Source organism: Rutilus rutilus, assembly GCF_951802725.1.
Source record: "Rutilus rutilus genome assembly, chromosome: 12".
NCBI classification, from domain to species: Eukaryota; Metazoa; Chordata; class Actinopteri; order Cypriniformes; family Leuciscidae; genus Rutilus; species Rutilus rutilus.
Window position 1 is genome coordinate 31269476 of NC_140217.1, and position 18144 is coordinate 31287619.

The following is an 18144-nucleotide window of genomic DNA, read 5'->3' on the forward strand; positions in this document are numbered from 1 at the left end:
TACTGATCTATGAGCAACTAATGCAGTGTGAGTGTGTTGAAACCATAACTGTCATCTCCAATTACATTCATGCGATTTATTCATCCAATTACAATTATTTTGCCAAATAATTCTTCACCTTTCTGTGTGTCATTTAGCATAACGTAAAGGAACAGTTTCTCTATAATGAACCCAAACTCATATAATTAAGACGCCAGCCTCTGGCCAGGGATTTGTACTCGGGGTAACCAAGAGAACAGCGGACATATTAAATGAAAAGTTTAATGTAATAAAAGGGCTGTACAAAAATAAGGCATAAAATGTTAGACATCTTAGTTTGGTACATTCACTCTGAGAATTTTAATGTCATCCATAGGACGGTCCTGACTGTTGGTTTCAACCATGCCAATACGATTAAGAATTCCAATGCCCTGGGAGACCCGTCCAAATATAGTGTGTTTCCCATCCAGCCATTGTGTGGGAGCCAATGAGAGGAAGAACTGGCTTCCGTTTGTATCTGGCCCTGCATTGGCCATTGCGAGAATTCCAGCACCTACAAAATACAAACATAATTTTAAAAAGATTCTCATGAAAATTATGTGAAGACTTTATTGTTTTCAAGTCAGATTGAGTTATTATAAATTTGTAATCTATTATTAAAGCTGCAATCCGTAGTTTTTCCTCTTTGTCGCCATTTCTATTCGAAATCTGCAATTGCAGTTATTCGCGGAATCATCGACTTTACGTGGGTTGTGTCTCGGCACGGCACGGCACAGCGCGGATGAATCCAATGTTTTGAGGAGAATGTGCGGCTGTCAGTCACCGCGCCGGTGTGGATACTGTCATTAGGAATCACAGATTCTACTTTTTGGAAGTATGACCAACATAAGAATTTTCACCGGAAAATGTAGTCTGAACAAGTAAGTAACATCCACTTTTGTTCTGACCAACTAAGGGGGAAAAAAGCATTGCAGTAAATCGCGCTGATTAAATCTAACGATCGCTTATCATATCACCTCAAACAAACCGTGCAAATTATACTTTGTTCTCAAATTGTTAATGTTAACAACATCAGCATTGCCTGAATACATTTTATGCCCTTCCGATATTATCCTTGTTTTCTCATGGCCCGGTTGCAGTCTCTTTTTTTCTGTAGCCACTTCGAAGTCCGAACGAAGTCTTTGGTGATTGTCGTTTGAACCTTTCTGGATCCGCCATCAAATTGATAAGTTTAATTATATCAAGTGCTGTAAGAAAAGGCTATAAATCGTCACCTCCAATCTCGTCTTTATGTGTACAGATGTGACGTAATGACGCAAAGACATGCTAGAATTTAGTATAGAAGTAGCCTACCACTGGAATTAAAAACATTAACTGATCTGCAATTTAAAAATGTAAGCTACAACCTATAGTTCTTTTGCTGGATATTTTTTTTATCAAATTATGCCATAGATTTGTGAGCGGACAAAATATTTCCATAGCACTTGAGTGCTGTGCTCGTTACTGCTATTAAACTATTAAATCTACTCTTGTATTTCTACTCACCTGTAAATTTCAACTCTGGATGCAATTCATCCTCAAACTGCTTGCCATATATAGATGCACCACCACGACCTGCAGAAATTTGTCATAACATTTTTCATAAAAATGCTCTTAATGGTTAAACAACCCAAACATAGCATGACAGTAAATTCAAATTAAATTCCATTCATCTATTATGGAAGACAAAAGTAGTTATGGTTTCCCTTGGTAAAGCAAATTATTGACATTAATTCACCAATTTTTCTGTAACAACTAATATGTAGAATCATGTGACTTCTCAACAACCTTACTATTAAACTGTCAAATTAAATGATGAGCATTGTTTCCATGGCTGTCTCACCTGTGCCTGTTGGATCGCCCCCTTGAACCATAAAGTCTTTGATGATGCGGTGGAACTTGATGTTGTTGTAATATCCTCTTCTGCCCAGCTCTGCAAAATTCTTGCATGTTTTTGGCGCATGACTCCAGTACAGTTCTAGCACTATAGTTCCCATCCTGAAAAGACAATGTGAAATGTGGTAATGTGCCATTAAAGGTTAATATCTACTAGCAATGTCCGATTCATGTATGAATTGGTCTTTTGGACTGGATCTTTTAATTGGACCGGTCTAAATGTTTTTTCACAAAATTGAATTGTGAAAACAATTGAGTGACTCATTCTGAACAGAGAGCCGTCTCTAATTGGGACAGGTCCTATAGGCTGAATAATAACTGATTTAATTTTAATGGTGGATTGCTAGTTTTATCATCAAGCATACAAAATGTCTATTATTAATTTTTTTATCAAGAAATCAGTTGAAAGTTACAGATTGAAACAGATGATTGATAATTCAGACAATAAAGATTACAATTAAATATTTTAACATAGGCCTACTAAAAAACACCTTGAAGAGGAAAGAGCAAAAAATCTCAATTTTTCCCAAAAGCAAATTCAAAATCGATCATATTTGGAAATGTAGAGTAAGGAAGGGCATTACACTGTTTCTTTGTTTTGGTAATAAGCATTAAGAACTCTTTCAGTGACATGATAAACTGCAGTTTTTTTATTTGTGAATCTAGAATTTGCCATGCAAAATTGAGAAATTCACAAACATACTCCATCTTGCTTCTGTTTGTAAGAGCTTCAGTGTTGGGTAAGCTGTGTTATATATTTATGTACTGAGTAATAATAATTAACTACATGTAATGGGGTTAGGGTTAGGAGGAATAGGGGTTGGTTTGGGTTAGTTGCATGTAATTATGCCTAATTTATAGTTATTATTACAGTAACTACATGTACTGTAATAATAAATAGTATTACCTTAATTATTAGCTACTAATTACATCTTCAACAGAGTAATTAGATTACTGTTATTACGGTAATTAATAAGTAATTATCGGATTACTTATTACTAATTTCTTTCTTCTAACTCCCACATCAACCTCAACCAGTTGAACAATCCAAGGATAGATATGAAACTGCACTTTTGATTCTTTCAAATAAACAATATACAATTGCATAAATTATTCTTGAACTGAACTGTGTGTAAAGGGAGAAGTTACACTAAAAATAACATTAAATTGTGATGTTAAATCCACTATTGTTTTATAATCTATAACGTTACCGTATTTAATGCAATTACTACAGAAGTACAGTAATTAGATTACTTAGTAATTAATTACACCCAACACTAAAGAGCATAATAACATCTTTCAGAAACAACTTAAAATGTAGCGTTGTCTAATGCACATTCATAAATGGAATGGCGTAATTACGTCACAACGTAAAATAATGAGTGATTTTTGAAACTGAGTCGGACATGGGTAACGTTAGCACTCTGATCTAAAACAATCTCTAATAAGTGCGTGATTAGAGCTTTAACCCTTTTGCATCATTCATACAATCAAGCGTTAAAGCTACACGTTTATCTCTATATATAAACTTAATAAAACGGATAAAACAATAACCACAGCTATAATGATAGTGCAATGTGTTCTCAAAACGTGTCTCATTCATTCACAATTCTATTACTATGTATTGTGCGACTTACGTTGTATCCAACGATACCGTGGGGGGTTGCCAAGAATCCGGCGGTATTCCAGACATGTCTGTTGATCAACAAATATGCTTTAGACAGAATGTATTATTGTTTTTATTATTTTTAATTATGTCGCAAAGCGTGATAAGGAAGTAGTAGCACAGTTTGGTTTATTCGTTATTGTAAACCGTCATGACTACACGATGTAAGTGCTGACATCTAGTGGACTGGATGAAAAGCCACGCTTTTATACATCCCATGTAAGAGATGCATCCACTTATCTTTGCTCTCAATGAACATAAAAAATGGCAAAAATGTTATAGTAGCATAATATATATATATATACACACATATATTTATAATTATTTATAATTTTATACTTTTTTGTTTTTCTACGTTTCTCTTTTCTGTGTTCATTGAGTGTGAGTGTGTGTGTGTGTGTGTGTGTGTGTGTGTGTGTGTGTTTCCAGTTTTGCTCAGCTCTAAAATATTTAATTGGCTATCTATTGCACTTTGTGAGTTTTTGTTCAAAGTGAACTATTTTCTGGATATATTTGTGCACTACAAAGTATAATTGTTTTCATTAAAAAAAATGCATATAAAAATATTGCATATTCAAATATGCAATTTCAATAATGTATAAAATCCTCATAATCAGGAAAAAAAGAAAGTTTATGCAACTTCATTGGTCATCTGAACACTGTGTTTCATCCGGAAGTGACACACAAAGTCTATATTTGATGTAAATCTGTTTTATTGCGTTAATTGACTTAAGTACAAAATAATAATACAATTAAACAATATGACAAGGAACAGTCAGATCCATATTCTTTAATACATGTCACAAGAAAATACATACTCAAGACTTTTAGACAGCAATTCTAAACATGCGTAAAAAAATCAATATGAGTCATTGTCACAGTGTCACTACATTAGGAAACGGATACATGTTGATCAAATTCCTTGTGATTGATGGCATTACCAGGCAGTATTAGACAGAGTATCAACATCTAAACTTGTCTGGTAAGACACAAATCAAAGGATTTTACTGCAGCGGAGAGGCAGAGGAAAGGGTCTGATGTCATGTGACTGTAGAAGAGATGAAAACAGACAAAAAGAAAGTGACAAATTAAAGTGGTTATTTTTTTTTCAGGAGAAAGGTCTTAAAGGAAACTGTTTAAAGGGTCTAGTAAAGCATAAAGTGCAAGCAGAGATTCATCATGGCAGGTTTATAAACAGTTCAAAACCTAAAGGGTCAATGTCAGAAGAGTGAGCAGCATCCATATAGATTGTGGTGTAAACTTGATTAGGTTATGTATGTATAATGTTTTGGACAGACAAAAACAAGTGTTTGTTTGTGTCATGCATGTTTTTAATGGCATGAAGGTGAGTAAATAATGACAGAATTTTCATTTCTGGGTGAACAGAAAGTGACATTATTCCTTATTCACATTCAAAATACAAGCAAAATATTTTATTGGGTCATGCCTACAGATATATTTTCCATAAGAAACAATATTTGAGTCTGTGGGTTATTTGCATGTCTCTTTTATCATTAAATTGCTTAAAAAGTTTGCTTTTTCTTTGCATTTCCCATTATATAATGACCTGGAAAATAAGTATAATGGGTTTCAAATCATTACAGCAAACGGGAAAGGTGAACTGTGTAGGTGCAGTTCAATTAGTGTTTGTCACACAGATCTCAGGTGTCATGCACACAATAAGACACAAGAAAAGGAGGATGAACTGATCGTTGACTAGCACGTTACACATTAGAGGGTGTGTGATATGGAGGAATTACTTTCGTGACATTCATGCAGGCATTTGGATGTAACAGGGTGCGGTTCAGAACTTCACTGATGGTCTAGTTCTTCTCTGTTATTTAATCTTATCAAGCCGTCTCAACTGTTTTTTCAATTTTAAATCACTGATTTGATTTAAAAACATATTCTAAAGTCACATGCCAAAATGCTTTATTTCATATAGCCTACTTCACAATTCATGTTCATATTCTATTAAGTCCATGGTGACTGAGCCCCCAGAGTGCATCGTTACCAGACAGTGTTAGAACATCAGTGAACAGCCAAGCACTGCCGGGTAAGATGCACCCTAGAGACAATGGATGAACTTCTTCAGCATCATAGCATTCAAAGCAACCATAGCCAAAGAACCCACATTTCACCATGGCATATTTTCATTTGTGTATTTGTTTGTGCGCGTATTTGCATATTCTGCACGTCCACACCCAGATGCAAAGCATTTTTAACGATGCCCGTAGAGGACCATCTGCATCATTACCAGGCAGTATTAGAGAAGATATAACATCCAAAACTGCCTTGTAAGATGGAGATGGGCATCCAATGTAGATCTCAAATGATTTGCCATTGATTTTTTGTAATACTTTTTCACCCCATCTGAAACAAGAGGGAAGACTCTATATGCTTTTCATATTGTGTGTCACTATAAAATGACAGTTAGTGTACTTTAGCAAGACATTGTAAGGTGTTTGTTAATGATTATCCATTTTCCTGACTGGCCCGTCATTTGTTTTTAATAGCTTCATACACTGGCTTTAAACGGCGCTTATCTTGCATCAGACCCCAATCCTTTTGGAGTAAGCTGTTCATGTTCATTTCCACTTTGCAGTAACTCCTTACTCATTTTCTTGACAACCATTATTAGAAGGAACAAAAAACATTGAAACCCCAGAAGTTTTCTTCTTAAGCGTATGCCCTGCCCTTTCTGCTTGGCAACTATGACCTTTGAGACGTCTCCTTGACCTGAGAGAGTTCAACTAATTGGTCGCACCTTCATCAAAACAAAATTGTGTCAACAAATCCCATTACAACCACACGACGTCGGTGGTAACGAAAGCGCTTAGTCATGCTAATCAAAATGGCTGATCTTTGTCACCTAAACCTGATGTGCACCTGACTGACCCCTCACCTGTACGTTAGATTAGATAAGATTGGAGATAACTCACTTACTACTGAAACCAAGCTAAGCAAGTCTTGGCTCTATTGATGTTTCATTTCTCTTGTTACCAATAGCTTTTTATTAAGAGAGGAAAAATAATGCGTATGAGAGCGTGTGTCCATCTGTCAATCCATTTTTAAAGTCTTTAAACAGTTTCTCAGATGCAACAAGTCTATTTTATGTTAACACCGTTCAGTTATAACATTAAAAACGTCTGTTGTATTATTTCACGTCATTTCTTTAAATGCTTTACATATTGTACTTCATGCCCCTTTGTTTTAAACTGATCAAACAGGTTTGACACATTACGGAAGTGAAAGTTAACATGCTGGGCACTCGTAGCCCATTATGTTTAACAAATTTCAATGATTGACACATCATACTAAAATGCATACTTCATTTTTATATTAAAGTAAGAAAGGATTTTTGTAAGTATAAAAAATCTAAAATACTATGTATGTTTAATTCCATCTTATTGTCTTTTTTATAGTTTACTATTAGCATTTCTGTTGTATATAATAACTGACATAGAAAGACATTTATTTGCAATTAATGAATTATTTTGTCAAATTGTTGAATGTATTCAAAAAATGAAAAATAACTATTAGTTACCCTATCAATTCCTGTTGCGGTCATCCAGTATGGAGTCATGCACAAGAGATGCCATTGTGTCGCAGCGTCGCTTTAGCTGAGGAAGATCACTTCCTGCTTCTTCCTCTTGATAAAGGTATGATTGCTTCTTCCACGTTAGGCCAAACCTCTCGAACCGGTCTGAGGACAGCTGAAGAAGACACAAGGACATTACTAATGGAGTCTCAGCACGAGAAGAAACACAATCTCCTAAAGCTCCTGAAGCGAAGAAACCGTTCCTACAAAACATCTAGGTTTTCAGGTACACCTTGGAGCCCTGCCCAGGTGTCATTTTTACGCTGTGACCAATCCCTGCCCTTCTTCTATGAGCAGGTGTGTCTTGTGCTCTGTGATTGGTTAGTTTAGTGTGGAAGTGCCTCTGGGTTTCTGAGTACACAAATGAGACAAGCTTTTAACCTTCAAAAAGACCACGCCCCATCCAATGTGTCTCTTGTTCTGGGTCAGACTTTAGGGCAACAGACAAGAATAAGCCTCTTCTCCTCTTTATTTTTAAGGTTTAGTCTCCTTTCTAATGTTCATCACTAGATTAAAGTTAAAAAAAGACGATCGACAATCAGTAAATGTGTCCTTTGTGTGCTCCTCTGATCATTTGAATGGTTTACAATGATAATAAACTCCATTGAGGTGTTGAATAGACAAACTGATATACTTGTTTTACTACATTCTAACTCAGCATTTTTTATTCATTTGACTGCAAAAAATTAAATAAAGGATATTAAACCGAAATAATTTCTAATTCAAACATATAATCAGAAAGCATGATAGATAAATTATTATGCAAGATTATCAATGTCAAATTATGGATAATTATCGGTGTTTAACATTATTAAAAAGACTTGTGTATGAATTCAATTCATTCAGACAAATTGACTATTAAATTCAGACTGGCTAATCAGTCCAATGTGCAATGTGAGATTTTATAACTTAAAAATGTAAAGAAAAAGTGAGAATTCTGTCCTCCTAACATTTCTTTGAACTTAGATCTGGAACTTAATTTTGCAGACAGAAAACATACTTTGTTGACAATAAAAATAAAGTTCCACACTCTAAAAGCACTATTAAATCCTGCGTTTGGCATTTAGAGCTGTATGTAAGGCAGTGGGTTCTCAACCTTTTTTGGGCCAGCGCCCCCTATCCATTATCCAGGTCCCTTAACGCTCTCCATGACATGATGACGAGGAAGTATCAGAAAAAGGATTAATTGATTTCTAGCCCTTGCATTAGCTTTACTACTAGATATATTTATGAAGATGAGAAATAAAAACCCGCTCTGTGATCAGCTGTTTGGACGAGCTTGTTACGGAAAGGCCGACGCTGATCGGTTGGTTTTTGACACGTGACCTGCTGTGCACTCGCATTCTGAAAAGTTGAGATGTTTTCAACCGACCGCATTGCTTGTGGCGCTCTTATGGCTTGTTATGAGCCTACATTTGAAATAACGAATTTGCACATGCATAAAACGCGATATGTGAACTGCCCCTGACTGGTTCGAGTCGAGATGCCTGCAGTTTTGTTTATTTACCGCTAGAGGCCCAAAAGTTACAGACTGCAGCTTGCATATATAATTATGACCGCCGCTAGCATAGCTAGCGAAAGCGGTCATATAGGGATTGTCAAAGTTTTTTTTTTCTTTTTTTTCCGTCAATCTACTGAATTTTCCGTCAACGATACCAGGGACACCGAAACACCGGGGAACATGAAATTTGGTGGGCATGTAGCCCCACTAGACTTTTACGGAAAAATTTCGTTTGGTCCCCGTGGGCCACTCCCCCCCCCGCGCTGGGGCCCCCCCCCCCCAAACCCAAAAAATGCAGTTTTTCCTAAATAACTACCTGAACCGTGGCACCGAGGATGAAGAAATTTGCAAAGTATGTTGGTCTTAAGGGCCCACATCAACCTAGCCCATAATCGATTGTCAAAGTTTTTTAGTTTTTTTTCCCCGTCAATCTACTGAATTTTCCGTCAACGATACCAGGGACACCGAAACACCGGGGAACATGAAATTTGGTGGGCATGTAGCCCCACTAGACTTTTACGGAAAAATTTCGTTTGGTCCCCGGGGGCCACTCCCCCCCCCCCCCCCCCCCCCCCCCCGCTGGGCCCCCCCAAACCCAAAAAATGCAGTTTTTCCTAAATAACTACTTGAACCGTGGAACCGAGGATGAAGACATTTTTATGGTATGTTGGTCTTAAGGGCCCACATCAACCTAGCCCATAATCACTCATTTGTGATTTGCGCCCCTCCCATAAAAAATGAAAATGCAATATTATTCTGCTTTAATCGCCCCTATCTTCAGTGGAGATGTTCAGAACTGCACCATATTTCATGTGTATGATTAACTTGACATCCTCTGGGGGTATGCTAAGTTTCGTAGAATTTCATCCATGGGGGGGGTATAAAATAAATTCATTTATGTGCACATTTAGTGACTGTACACTCATCGGCCTGTAGATGGTGCTGTTGAGCGAAGGGTTGCTGGTTTAGGATGATACTGTCACACACACACATGCAGGAATACAAACAAACGCAAGCATGCACACACACTGACATCCACACGCACAGACACACACACATACAAATCCACATGCACAGACACACACACACACACACAAATACACATGCGCACACACAAACACACACACACATACACACACACACACAGACAGACATGCACATACTACTACTTTTTTTAGGTATATACATAAACACGCAATACAGCCAAATTGCTCCACGTCATTTATTTTTGTGGAAAGCCAGTGCAGGCCTGAGCGGCGGTCATATTTTGTACCGCCATGCGGTACATCTAGTTAAAAAGCATGTCACTAAAAGCCAAATTACAGATTTGATTTGACTGAACAGTGGGAATATTATCATCATAGTTTCTCAGTGAGCAAAAAAGTAATCTGAAGTAGAAATTATTTATCAGTGTATATCAGTGTTAACGAAATGCAATGGTTACAAATTTGAGTGGACAAATCTTTTTTGTTTGTTTGTGGACTGATTTTGAACTGATAAGTGACTAAATGTCACAGAGGCTATTATCTGTGGAAGACTAGGAATGCAAGATTTGTTGTGACACCTTATAAACCAAAAAAGAATAAGGAATAGCATGAATCCATTTAATTAAAACATAAAAATGTAAATGAATAAATCATTTAAAAATGGACAAATGAGTAGACATTTAAAATTGTTGTGCAATTCTTGTTTTATGTTAAATGTTTGATTATTCATGTTAAATGTAAAAATGTAAAATAAATAAAATAAACATTTTGGCAGTTTTAGTTTTCTTTATACATTTGAAAATCTGGTTAAAATATGCTATTATAAACTCGTAGGGGCAACAAATGAACTTCCGACTTTCTCCCATGCCACTCAAAGTAGATAGAGATGGGCTGTCATTGGACAGTAAAAACAACCATAGGCTACACGGTCATTAAAGCTGCAATGTTTGCACTTAGGTTTTATTACGGTTTTAGGAGAGTGTTGCAAGAAGCTGCTTACATTATCCTTACTTAATTTTTTTTTTTTTTAATCATGATTTTTCATAAAAAATTATTTTAGAATTGTAGGCCTAAAATACCTTGGTATCAGATTGTTTTCATCAATGGTATAATTAATATAATTACAATTAATTTGGTTTGTCATGATTAATTTGTGCTCATAAAAAAAAAAAGGATTAACACACATGAACAATTAAATTATTATTGTATTATTAATTATTTGTAACTATCTTGAAACTATCCAAGCAGCATTTCACGTTCAATGCATTTCATTGAACAGCATTTCAATGTGACAGCGGAATTAATACATTACCAAATTGTGATTACAGAATATATTTAAATTATCCATCAAATTGTCATTTTCTCCTTACAGTCTTGCGAGTTAATAATATTGCCTGACCAGTAAATTACTTGGTGAACAAAGAAAACGTTTTGGCATTAGGCATTGGCATTAGTTAATGCCTAAAAATGTAAACATTATACCTTATAAATAGAATTTAGTTTAATTCATTTAAAAATTTGTCGCCGGAGTGAATGAGAACATGATTTATTGAAAATATTAGAAAATGTATAAGTGGTTCTTAAGTCAATACTTTTTTAATGGCTTGTCAACTTTCCATTCCTCCCCCGCGTGATTCTAGCCACCACCGGATTACTGTCAGTGTGAAACACATTTTTGAGCATGTGAATGCTGATTCTTGTCAGTGCAGGATTCTAGTCAGAGCTTGAACGCACAGTTTATTATAATTATTATTTTAATTACTTGTGCAGTCAATAAAATGTAGATTCATTGTAGATTTAGATTTTTTTCTTTTTTAGTTTGTGCAATGAACAAAGGATATGAGAGTTCCAACCCTAGCAGGAGTTGGGACACGGGGACTGTATTGTAACCCAGGCAACAGGTCAATGCCTCACTATATCCAAAAGCCTGTGTGGATTGCTAATGAGATCCCCGAGGTCTGATTTGCGAGACGAGAGGATGGAGGAACATGGGGATCAGCTGGCTGTCAGCAAGGCCTCCTGAGAAACCATGTACCTGAAAGAAGCGACAAAACATCAACCATTTCCACGAAACAAACTGTACATGAGGGGAAATACACACCTGTATGTGAGACTGTAAGAGAGAGGGATAAAAAGAGGGAATGGAGGAGGGAGGGTGGGGGCAATGACCTGAGGGATTACTGGCCCAAGGGAATGAGTTGCCAGGATTCTCCAGCACACAAACACTCTATTGTGCCTCTTGTCATTGCATCACATTTTCCCTCCAGACAAGAATATGGTAGTAGAAGGTTAATGATTTAACAATCTAAGATTCTGAATTTGAGAAATCATTTAACAGATTGGAACCATATGACGGCATCATTATCTTGTAGTGATATGCGTGTCATAAGGACAGTGACTAAATGTATTGCTTCTATGTTGTTTCGACACGATTTTAAGACCAGGGCTTCAAGTTTAAGCACGATTTTGATAACGTCGAACATTTTAGATTCTTACATTTTAAACAGGCCTAATTTAAATAGTGGAACTTAATCAAATCATGGCAGATAACAATTTATTCTAAATAAGACACTATAGACTATTAAATTGCTGGCGAACGGACAAAAAAATTCTCCATCAAATCATCTCCCCCATTGGGTGGAAAATGTAGCGAGGTAATCACCGTTTCGTCTGAGACAAAAGTGTCTTCCTCAAGGGAGCGCATGACTGCTCAGTGAGCCGAATTCTCCATTGAGCTGCATTCAAATCTCAGATACATTTTTGTAACTTGTTTTAGACATTTGTACACTTAAAAAGCATAATCGTTTAAACAATAGTAAATCTATGTTTATCTCCCGTAGAGATGATTACGGGAGAATAATACAGCACTAGAATCATTCAAAACAATTGCTCTTAAATTAAATCATCAAACGACTGTGATTGGTCAAGCCTAGGCAGTGTTGAGAAAAGTAACAACTAACACGTGATAACTCCGTCCCCTTCGGTAGAGGTCTGGACAATAATTTACACCTGAATAATTCAGATGTACATCTTAATAATCATTTAACTGAAAATACACAGTAAATTGTTAAAATATAAAAGTTCATTTTTTAAATTATGTTAAATCCGACCAAACAGCGGCAACATCCTGACAGCAAAGCCCCGCCCATTTCCACACTTGTTTCAAGACAACAGCCATTCTAGCCAAGTAGTCTTTTCTATAATCTCCCCCTATGGGTGAGTTTTCTCTGAGAGTGAACACACACTGATAGACACTCTCCTAACTAGAGCCGCCAGCGTTGAGTGTGAACTTGAATGAGAGCTTGATTTCTTCATCTTGCGCTTTAATTATACCGTTTCGCTAAGGTAAGGAGCGTTGTATTATAATCTTTAAACTCTCCGCTAGCTAACTTTACAGATGTTTTATATTGTAACCAGGCTTTGATTTAGTCTCAGGCAATCTTAGTACACTAATAATTAGATATTTAGACAGAAAGCATTAAGTTCTCAGTCTCGAAGCGCTGGATGAGAGTCACCATGAGCACTCGACATTGAGGACCGTGATGAGTCATGCTTTCCATCACGCCCACTTACCTTCACACACTGTAATTAGATTAAATATTTGCAGAACAAACTATACGAGGAAAAATCAGATTCCTGGAAGGAAGTGACTGATTTTGAGACTGGCCATTGCTCATAATACTGTACATTTTAACAAATAAAATTGTTGATGTTTTTATTATGTGTATTGCATGCAAATACGTCTTTTTGCTTTTTGTTCTCTGTTGACAGCATAATGGCCAGAGAGTGACAGCTGCTAATCCAATTAGACCTGAGCTTCTCATGATGCCCCAAAATATAGCACAATATTCAATACACACAATGTGCATTTTGAAAACTATTAATCATGTATTTGCTTGAAAGAGATGTGGATTAATTTATGCAGAAATTTCCCTTCTGTAATTAAATCTGCCTCTTGTCTGCTGCGTAATAGCAGACAAGAGGATTTGACAAAGTGACCCTGCTGTGGGTCAGCAGTATTACTGTAAAGCAGATGGTGTTCTCAGGTTTCCTATGTGGTTAGATTTGCAGAGATACCTATTTCAGCCGAAGCTGATTGCACTTTCGTTATAATTTTTTTTTTTTTAGGAACATGTCTATCCTGAAGATACATGCTCGTGAGATTTTTGATTCTAGGGGCAACCCCACTGTAGAGGTGGACCTCTACACAGATAGAGGTGATTCTCCTTGACATTTCTTTCCAAATCGAGATTACTCAAAATGAAGATGGTTCGGTATACAAGCATTACAAGCAGAACAAATACTAATCTGCTGGTTTTAAAACAGGTTTGTTTCGAGCTGCTGTCCCTAGTGGAGCATCTACAGGAATCTATGAAGCATTGGAACTAAGAGACAACGATAAGTCACGTTACCTGGGAAAAGGTAACTCTGCTTTTTCATGTCTCTAATGAATGAATCTGGTCTTACATCATTCATTGTACATTGTTTTGGAAATAACCAAAACTTGTCAAGCTAGATTTATTTACTGAACACATTACAATGGACTGTCTCTCTTTTACCAGCTATGTTTTTCTCTATTAGATTGGGAAGGAAAACTTATGAAATGTACTGATTAATTGGTTCAGCCTTGTGTTAACAGATACCAAGTTAACAAGTGAGAAAACTTTTCTTTTTTTTTTTTTTTTTGGTTTGATGGGTCTGAATTTGCATGACGCATTCAACCCAGTGTCAAATTGTGTGACCTGAATTATGTACTATGATCAATAATGCTTGTGCATGTGATTCACATCAGTGAATAATGTAAGGATCTTTACTGTGGTACTTTAAAAAATAATTGTTAAAATTATTTAGTGTGCAATATTTGCATGGAATAAATACAGATTGTTTATGGCACCCGATTGGCTGACATTACAAATCATAAAATAATTGACAAATATCTGATCTGTAGCTTTGTGGAAGCAGCTAACCTAAGCAAGGGAATGTTAATATGTGCATGTGTCTAACTGCAGCACCATTAAATCCACAATAACTTGTGCTTATACCTATTTTGCTCATGTATGCCATCTTTTTCTGTGCAATCAATGTAGGTGTATCAAAGGCTGTTGAGCATGTGAACCAAACTATTGCACCTGCCTTGATCAGCCAGGTGAGAATTTGAGACTTTTATAATTAAACCAGTGTAGTAATTAACTGTACATGGGTTGGTAATGATTTGTTTTGTCTGTCTTGCTGTCTTTCTCTCTGTCACATAGGGAATTCCTGTAGTTGAGCAAGAAAAGATTGACCAGTTCATGCTGGATCTGGACGGAACTGATAACAAGTGTAAATCAAAATATTTACGTATTTACACATTAACAGTAGAAAAGCAATTGTGCTTTACATTAAAAGTTTCCTCTTAACAGTTGTTCTTTACCTATGTGGCATAGATATTTAATTAGATTGTGTTTGAGCTGAAAGAGCTTTTTTAGAGGGTATTTAAATTTAGACAAGCTCCATCCTCATGAATAATTTTTGTGGCCCAAGCCATTCAGATGGTGTTCCTGTGTTTTTTTTTTTTTTATTGTTTTTTTTACAGTTTCTTACACCCCTGGCCTGTAATATGTTCACACTACCATTCAAAAATGTATGGCCAGTAATTTTTTATTTTATTTTAAGAAATTAATACTTTGAATTAAACTGATAAAAAGTTAAGACATTTATAATGTTACATTTATTTCAAATAAATGTTGTTCTTCTAAACTTTCTGTTTTTTATATTTCAGAATATTTCTGTTTTTACTGTATTTTAAATCAAATAAATGCATACTTGTTGAGTTTAGGAGACTTTTTTCAAAAACATTTAAAAATATTACCACAAACCTTTGAATAGTAGTGTACATTTTAAAACATTGTCACAAAAATCCAAATCCAAACCAGTTTTTTTGTGTGTATAAACTTGTGAACGAAAGCAAATATTATGTAATGTGTCTAGTCATAATCCTTTAATTTCTGCATCTGTTTCGAACATCAGCTAAATTTGGTGCCAATGCCATCCTGGGTGTTTCCCTGGCTGTGTGTAAGGCTGGAGCTGCGGAGAAAGGTGTTCCTCTGTATCGTCACATTGCGGACCTTGCTGGAAACCCCGAGGTCATCCTGCCTGTGCCGGTGAGAAACAGAACGCTCTTGTATTTGAAGCTGTACAATGAGCAAAAAGTGTAATGCCACTGGAAATGTGGATTCTTAATAAACATATGAATGCAAATTATGGAAGAAAATGTTATGCTCCCATTGAGTTTTGCAATTTTCATTGTTTTCCTAAAGGCCTTTAATGTGATCAATGGTGGCTCACATGCTGGCAATAAGTTGGCCATGCAGGAATTCATGATTCTGCCGGTCGGGGCCAGTAGCTTTAAGGAAGCCATGCGGATTGGTGCAGAGGTGTACCACAATCTGAAGAATGTTATTAAGCAGAAATATGGCCAGGATGCCACCAATGTTGGGGATGAGGGAGGATTCGCACCAAATATCCTGGAGAACCAAGAAGGTATTTGAAAAAAACAATCATACTGGATGAGACTGTACAGCTAAGAGAACTTGTAACTTATATATTGCTTTCTGGATGTTTATAATAGCCCTAGAGCTGCTGAAGAATGCCATCAGTAAAGCTGGATACACAGATGAGATTGTGATTGGCATGGACGTGGCAGCGTCTGAATTCTATCGTGACGGAAAGTACGACTTGGACTTCAAGTCTCCCGATGACCCCGATCGATACATCAGCCCTGATGAGCTTTCTGACCTTTACAAAAGTTTCATTCAGGATTATCCAGGTATCCATCAGTTATTTGCTCTCTTGCACTAATTACATTAAAAAAAAAATTCTTTGAGCTCAGACACTGAGATGTGAATCCGTTTTTATACTACTTCAGTGGTCTCTATTGAAGACCCCTTTGATCAAGATGATTGGGAGGCCTGGACCAATTTCACCAACAGCACGGACATCCAGGTGGTGGGAGATGATCTCACTGTCACCAACCCTAAACGCATTGCTAATGCAGTGGAGAACAAGGCTTGCAACTGCCTGTTGCTCAAAGTCAACCAGATCGGGAGTGTTACCGAATCCCTGCAGGCGTGAGTTCAAAGCCCTGATAAAATTGTAAAAATCTTCACTGTAGATTTTCAGTGTAGAATTCTATAGAGTTTAAAAAAAAAAAGTAAACTCCTAAAAGAGATGTTTTGTGATCTTTTCTATTTGTAACATCCCACCCCCACAGATGTAAGATGGCTCAGTCCAGTGGCTGGGGTGTCATGGTGAGCCATCGCTCTGGGGAAACAGAGGACACGTTCATTGCTGACCTGGTTGTGGGACTTTGCACTGGACAGGTACAGTGTGCTCTAATCTTATTTTAGATTTACCATAAAAATGAGGAACTTCAGTTTACAGTTACATACTCAAGTGTACTTGACTGTTTTATTTTCCTCTTCTTATTCAGATTAAAACAGGAGCCCCGTGCCGTTCAGAGCGTCTGGCCAAATACAACCAGATCCTCAGGTAAGCTTACAGTTGTGTTTATGATAATAACAATATTATTTGTTCCAAACGTATGGGCATTAATAAGCATATGTATTTTATGTCTTCTGCTTACCTGCTTGCTTTCTTCATGCACAGAATTGAAGAGGAATTGGGGGATAAAGCTCACTTTGCTGGGAAGAACTTCAGAAAGCCACTGAACTGAGATCAGCACAGTACAGTTAGAACTACTTAACCTCCTACTAATAGTTCAGTTCAAGATATGGCAATACCAACAGAAAACAGTATGTGTTATGAATGATTATTTGGTTGTTACTGGGACCATATAATCAAGGATACAGAAACAAAGCATCATAAACGTTGTGATGGTGTCTATTTGGATGAGTGTTACACGCACTTGTGTGATAATGATGATCGTATTGCAAAGAAAGAGCAAACAGTATTTTCCTGTAAATGCTGCATAGCAGATTTCTTGAGGTCTGTGCTTGTAATAGTGGATACTGTTCAAATAAAAACATTACCTCAACTAATGAGAGGCTTTTGTGTAGTATTTTAATGTTTAGTGTACTGTTTACCTGTTTTTGACGGAAATACCGATCTTTTGATTCTGATGATCTGCTGATTTTTTTATACACTTTGAATGCTTGATTCTAAATGGTTGATAGTTTTCTATAACTGCGTCGCAAGTAATTCCAGATAATGACAGCATTACAGTTCCATATCACTTATCCAAATTATTTAGGTTATTTAAAAGGGTTACAGTCATAGTAATGTACTTTCGGGGGGGAAAACATTTAGGTAATAATGATTCCTTTAAAAATAATAATAATAATAATAATATTGACATTGTTGATTATGAATTTCTTGATTGTGGTATTGAATTCCACTACTTTAATAATCGTTATTATAATAATAACAATACTAACATTACTTTTTAAGATTAATAATAATGTTAGTATTATGTGTA

At 36.3% G+C, this 18144-nt stretch overlaps 2 protein-coding genes across 2 annotated transcripts; one reads left to right on the plus strand and one right to left on the minus strand.

The window, feature by feature from the left end:
• Nucleotides 1–245: 245 nt before the first annotated feature.
• Nucleotides 246–3761, minus strand: ppil1 (peptidylprolyl isomerase (cyclophilin)-like 1). Its single transcript, XM_084426007.1, has 4 exons — nucleotides 3552–3761; nucleotides 1862–2016; nucleotides 1525–1593; nucleotides 246–532 (listed from the first exon to the last, which is right to left on the minus strand). The coding sequence occupies exons 1-4, from the start codon at nucleotides 3605–3607 to the stop codon at nucleotides 312–314; spliced, it is 501 nt and encodes a 166-aa protein (XP_084282133.1). The 5' UTR covers nucleotides 3608–3761; the 3' UTR covers nucleotides 246–311.
• Nucleotides 3762–12855: 9094 nt separating this feature from the next.
• Nucleotides 12856–17711, plus strand: eno1b (enolase 1b, (alpha)). The gene is made up of 12 exons (XM_084425989.1): nucleotides 12856–13013; nucleotides 13797–13885; nucleotides 13995–14090; nucleotides 14756–14814; nucleotides 14921–14990; nucleotides 15678–15811; nucleotides 15968–16190; nucleotides 16279–16476; nucleotides 16576–16777; nucleotides 16921–17029; nucleotides 17140–17198; nucleotides 17316–17711. Exons 2-12 carry the CDS (start codon nucleotides 13801–13803, stop codon nucleotides 17380–17382), a joined length of 1302 nt encoding a protein of 433 aa, XP_084282115.1. The 5' UTR covers nucleotides 12856–13013; nucleotides 13797–13800; the 3' UTR covers nucleotides 17383–17711.
• Nucleotides 17712–18144: the final 433 nt, after the last annotated feature.

Coding starts and splice junctions, on each gene's coding strand:
- ppil1 (XM_084426007.1), bottom strand. CDS start 3,607: ATGTCTGGAATACCGCCGGATTCTTGGCAACCCCCCACGGTATCGTTG. Junction 1,594..1,861: donor GGGCGATCCAACAGGCACAG/GTGAGACAGCCA, acceptor AAATTTCTGCAG/GTCGTGGTGGTGCATCTATA. Junction 533..1,524: donor TCCAGAGTTGAAATTTACAG/GTGAGTAGAAAT, acceptor TGTATTTTGTAG/GTGCTGGAATTCTCGCAATG.
- eno1b (XM_084425989.1), top strand. CDS start 13,801: ATGTCTATCCTGAAGATACATGCTCGTGAGATTTTTGATTCTAGGGGC. Junction 13,886..13,994: donor GGACCTCTACACAGATAGAG/GTGATTCTCCTT, acceptor GTTTTAAAACAG/GTTTGTTTCGAGCTGCTGTC. Junction 16,477..16,575: donor TTTCATTCAGGATTATCCAG/GTATCCATCAGT, acceptor ATACTACTTCAG/TGGTCTCTATTGAAGACCCC.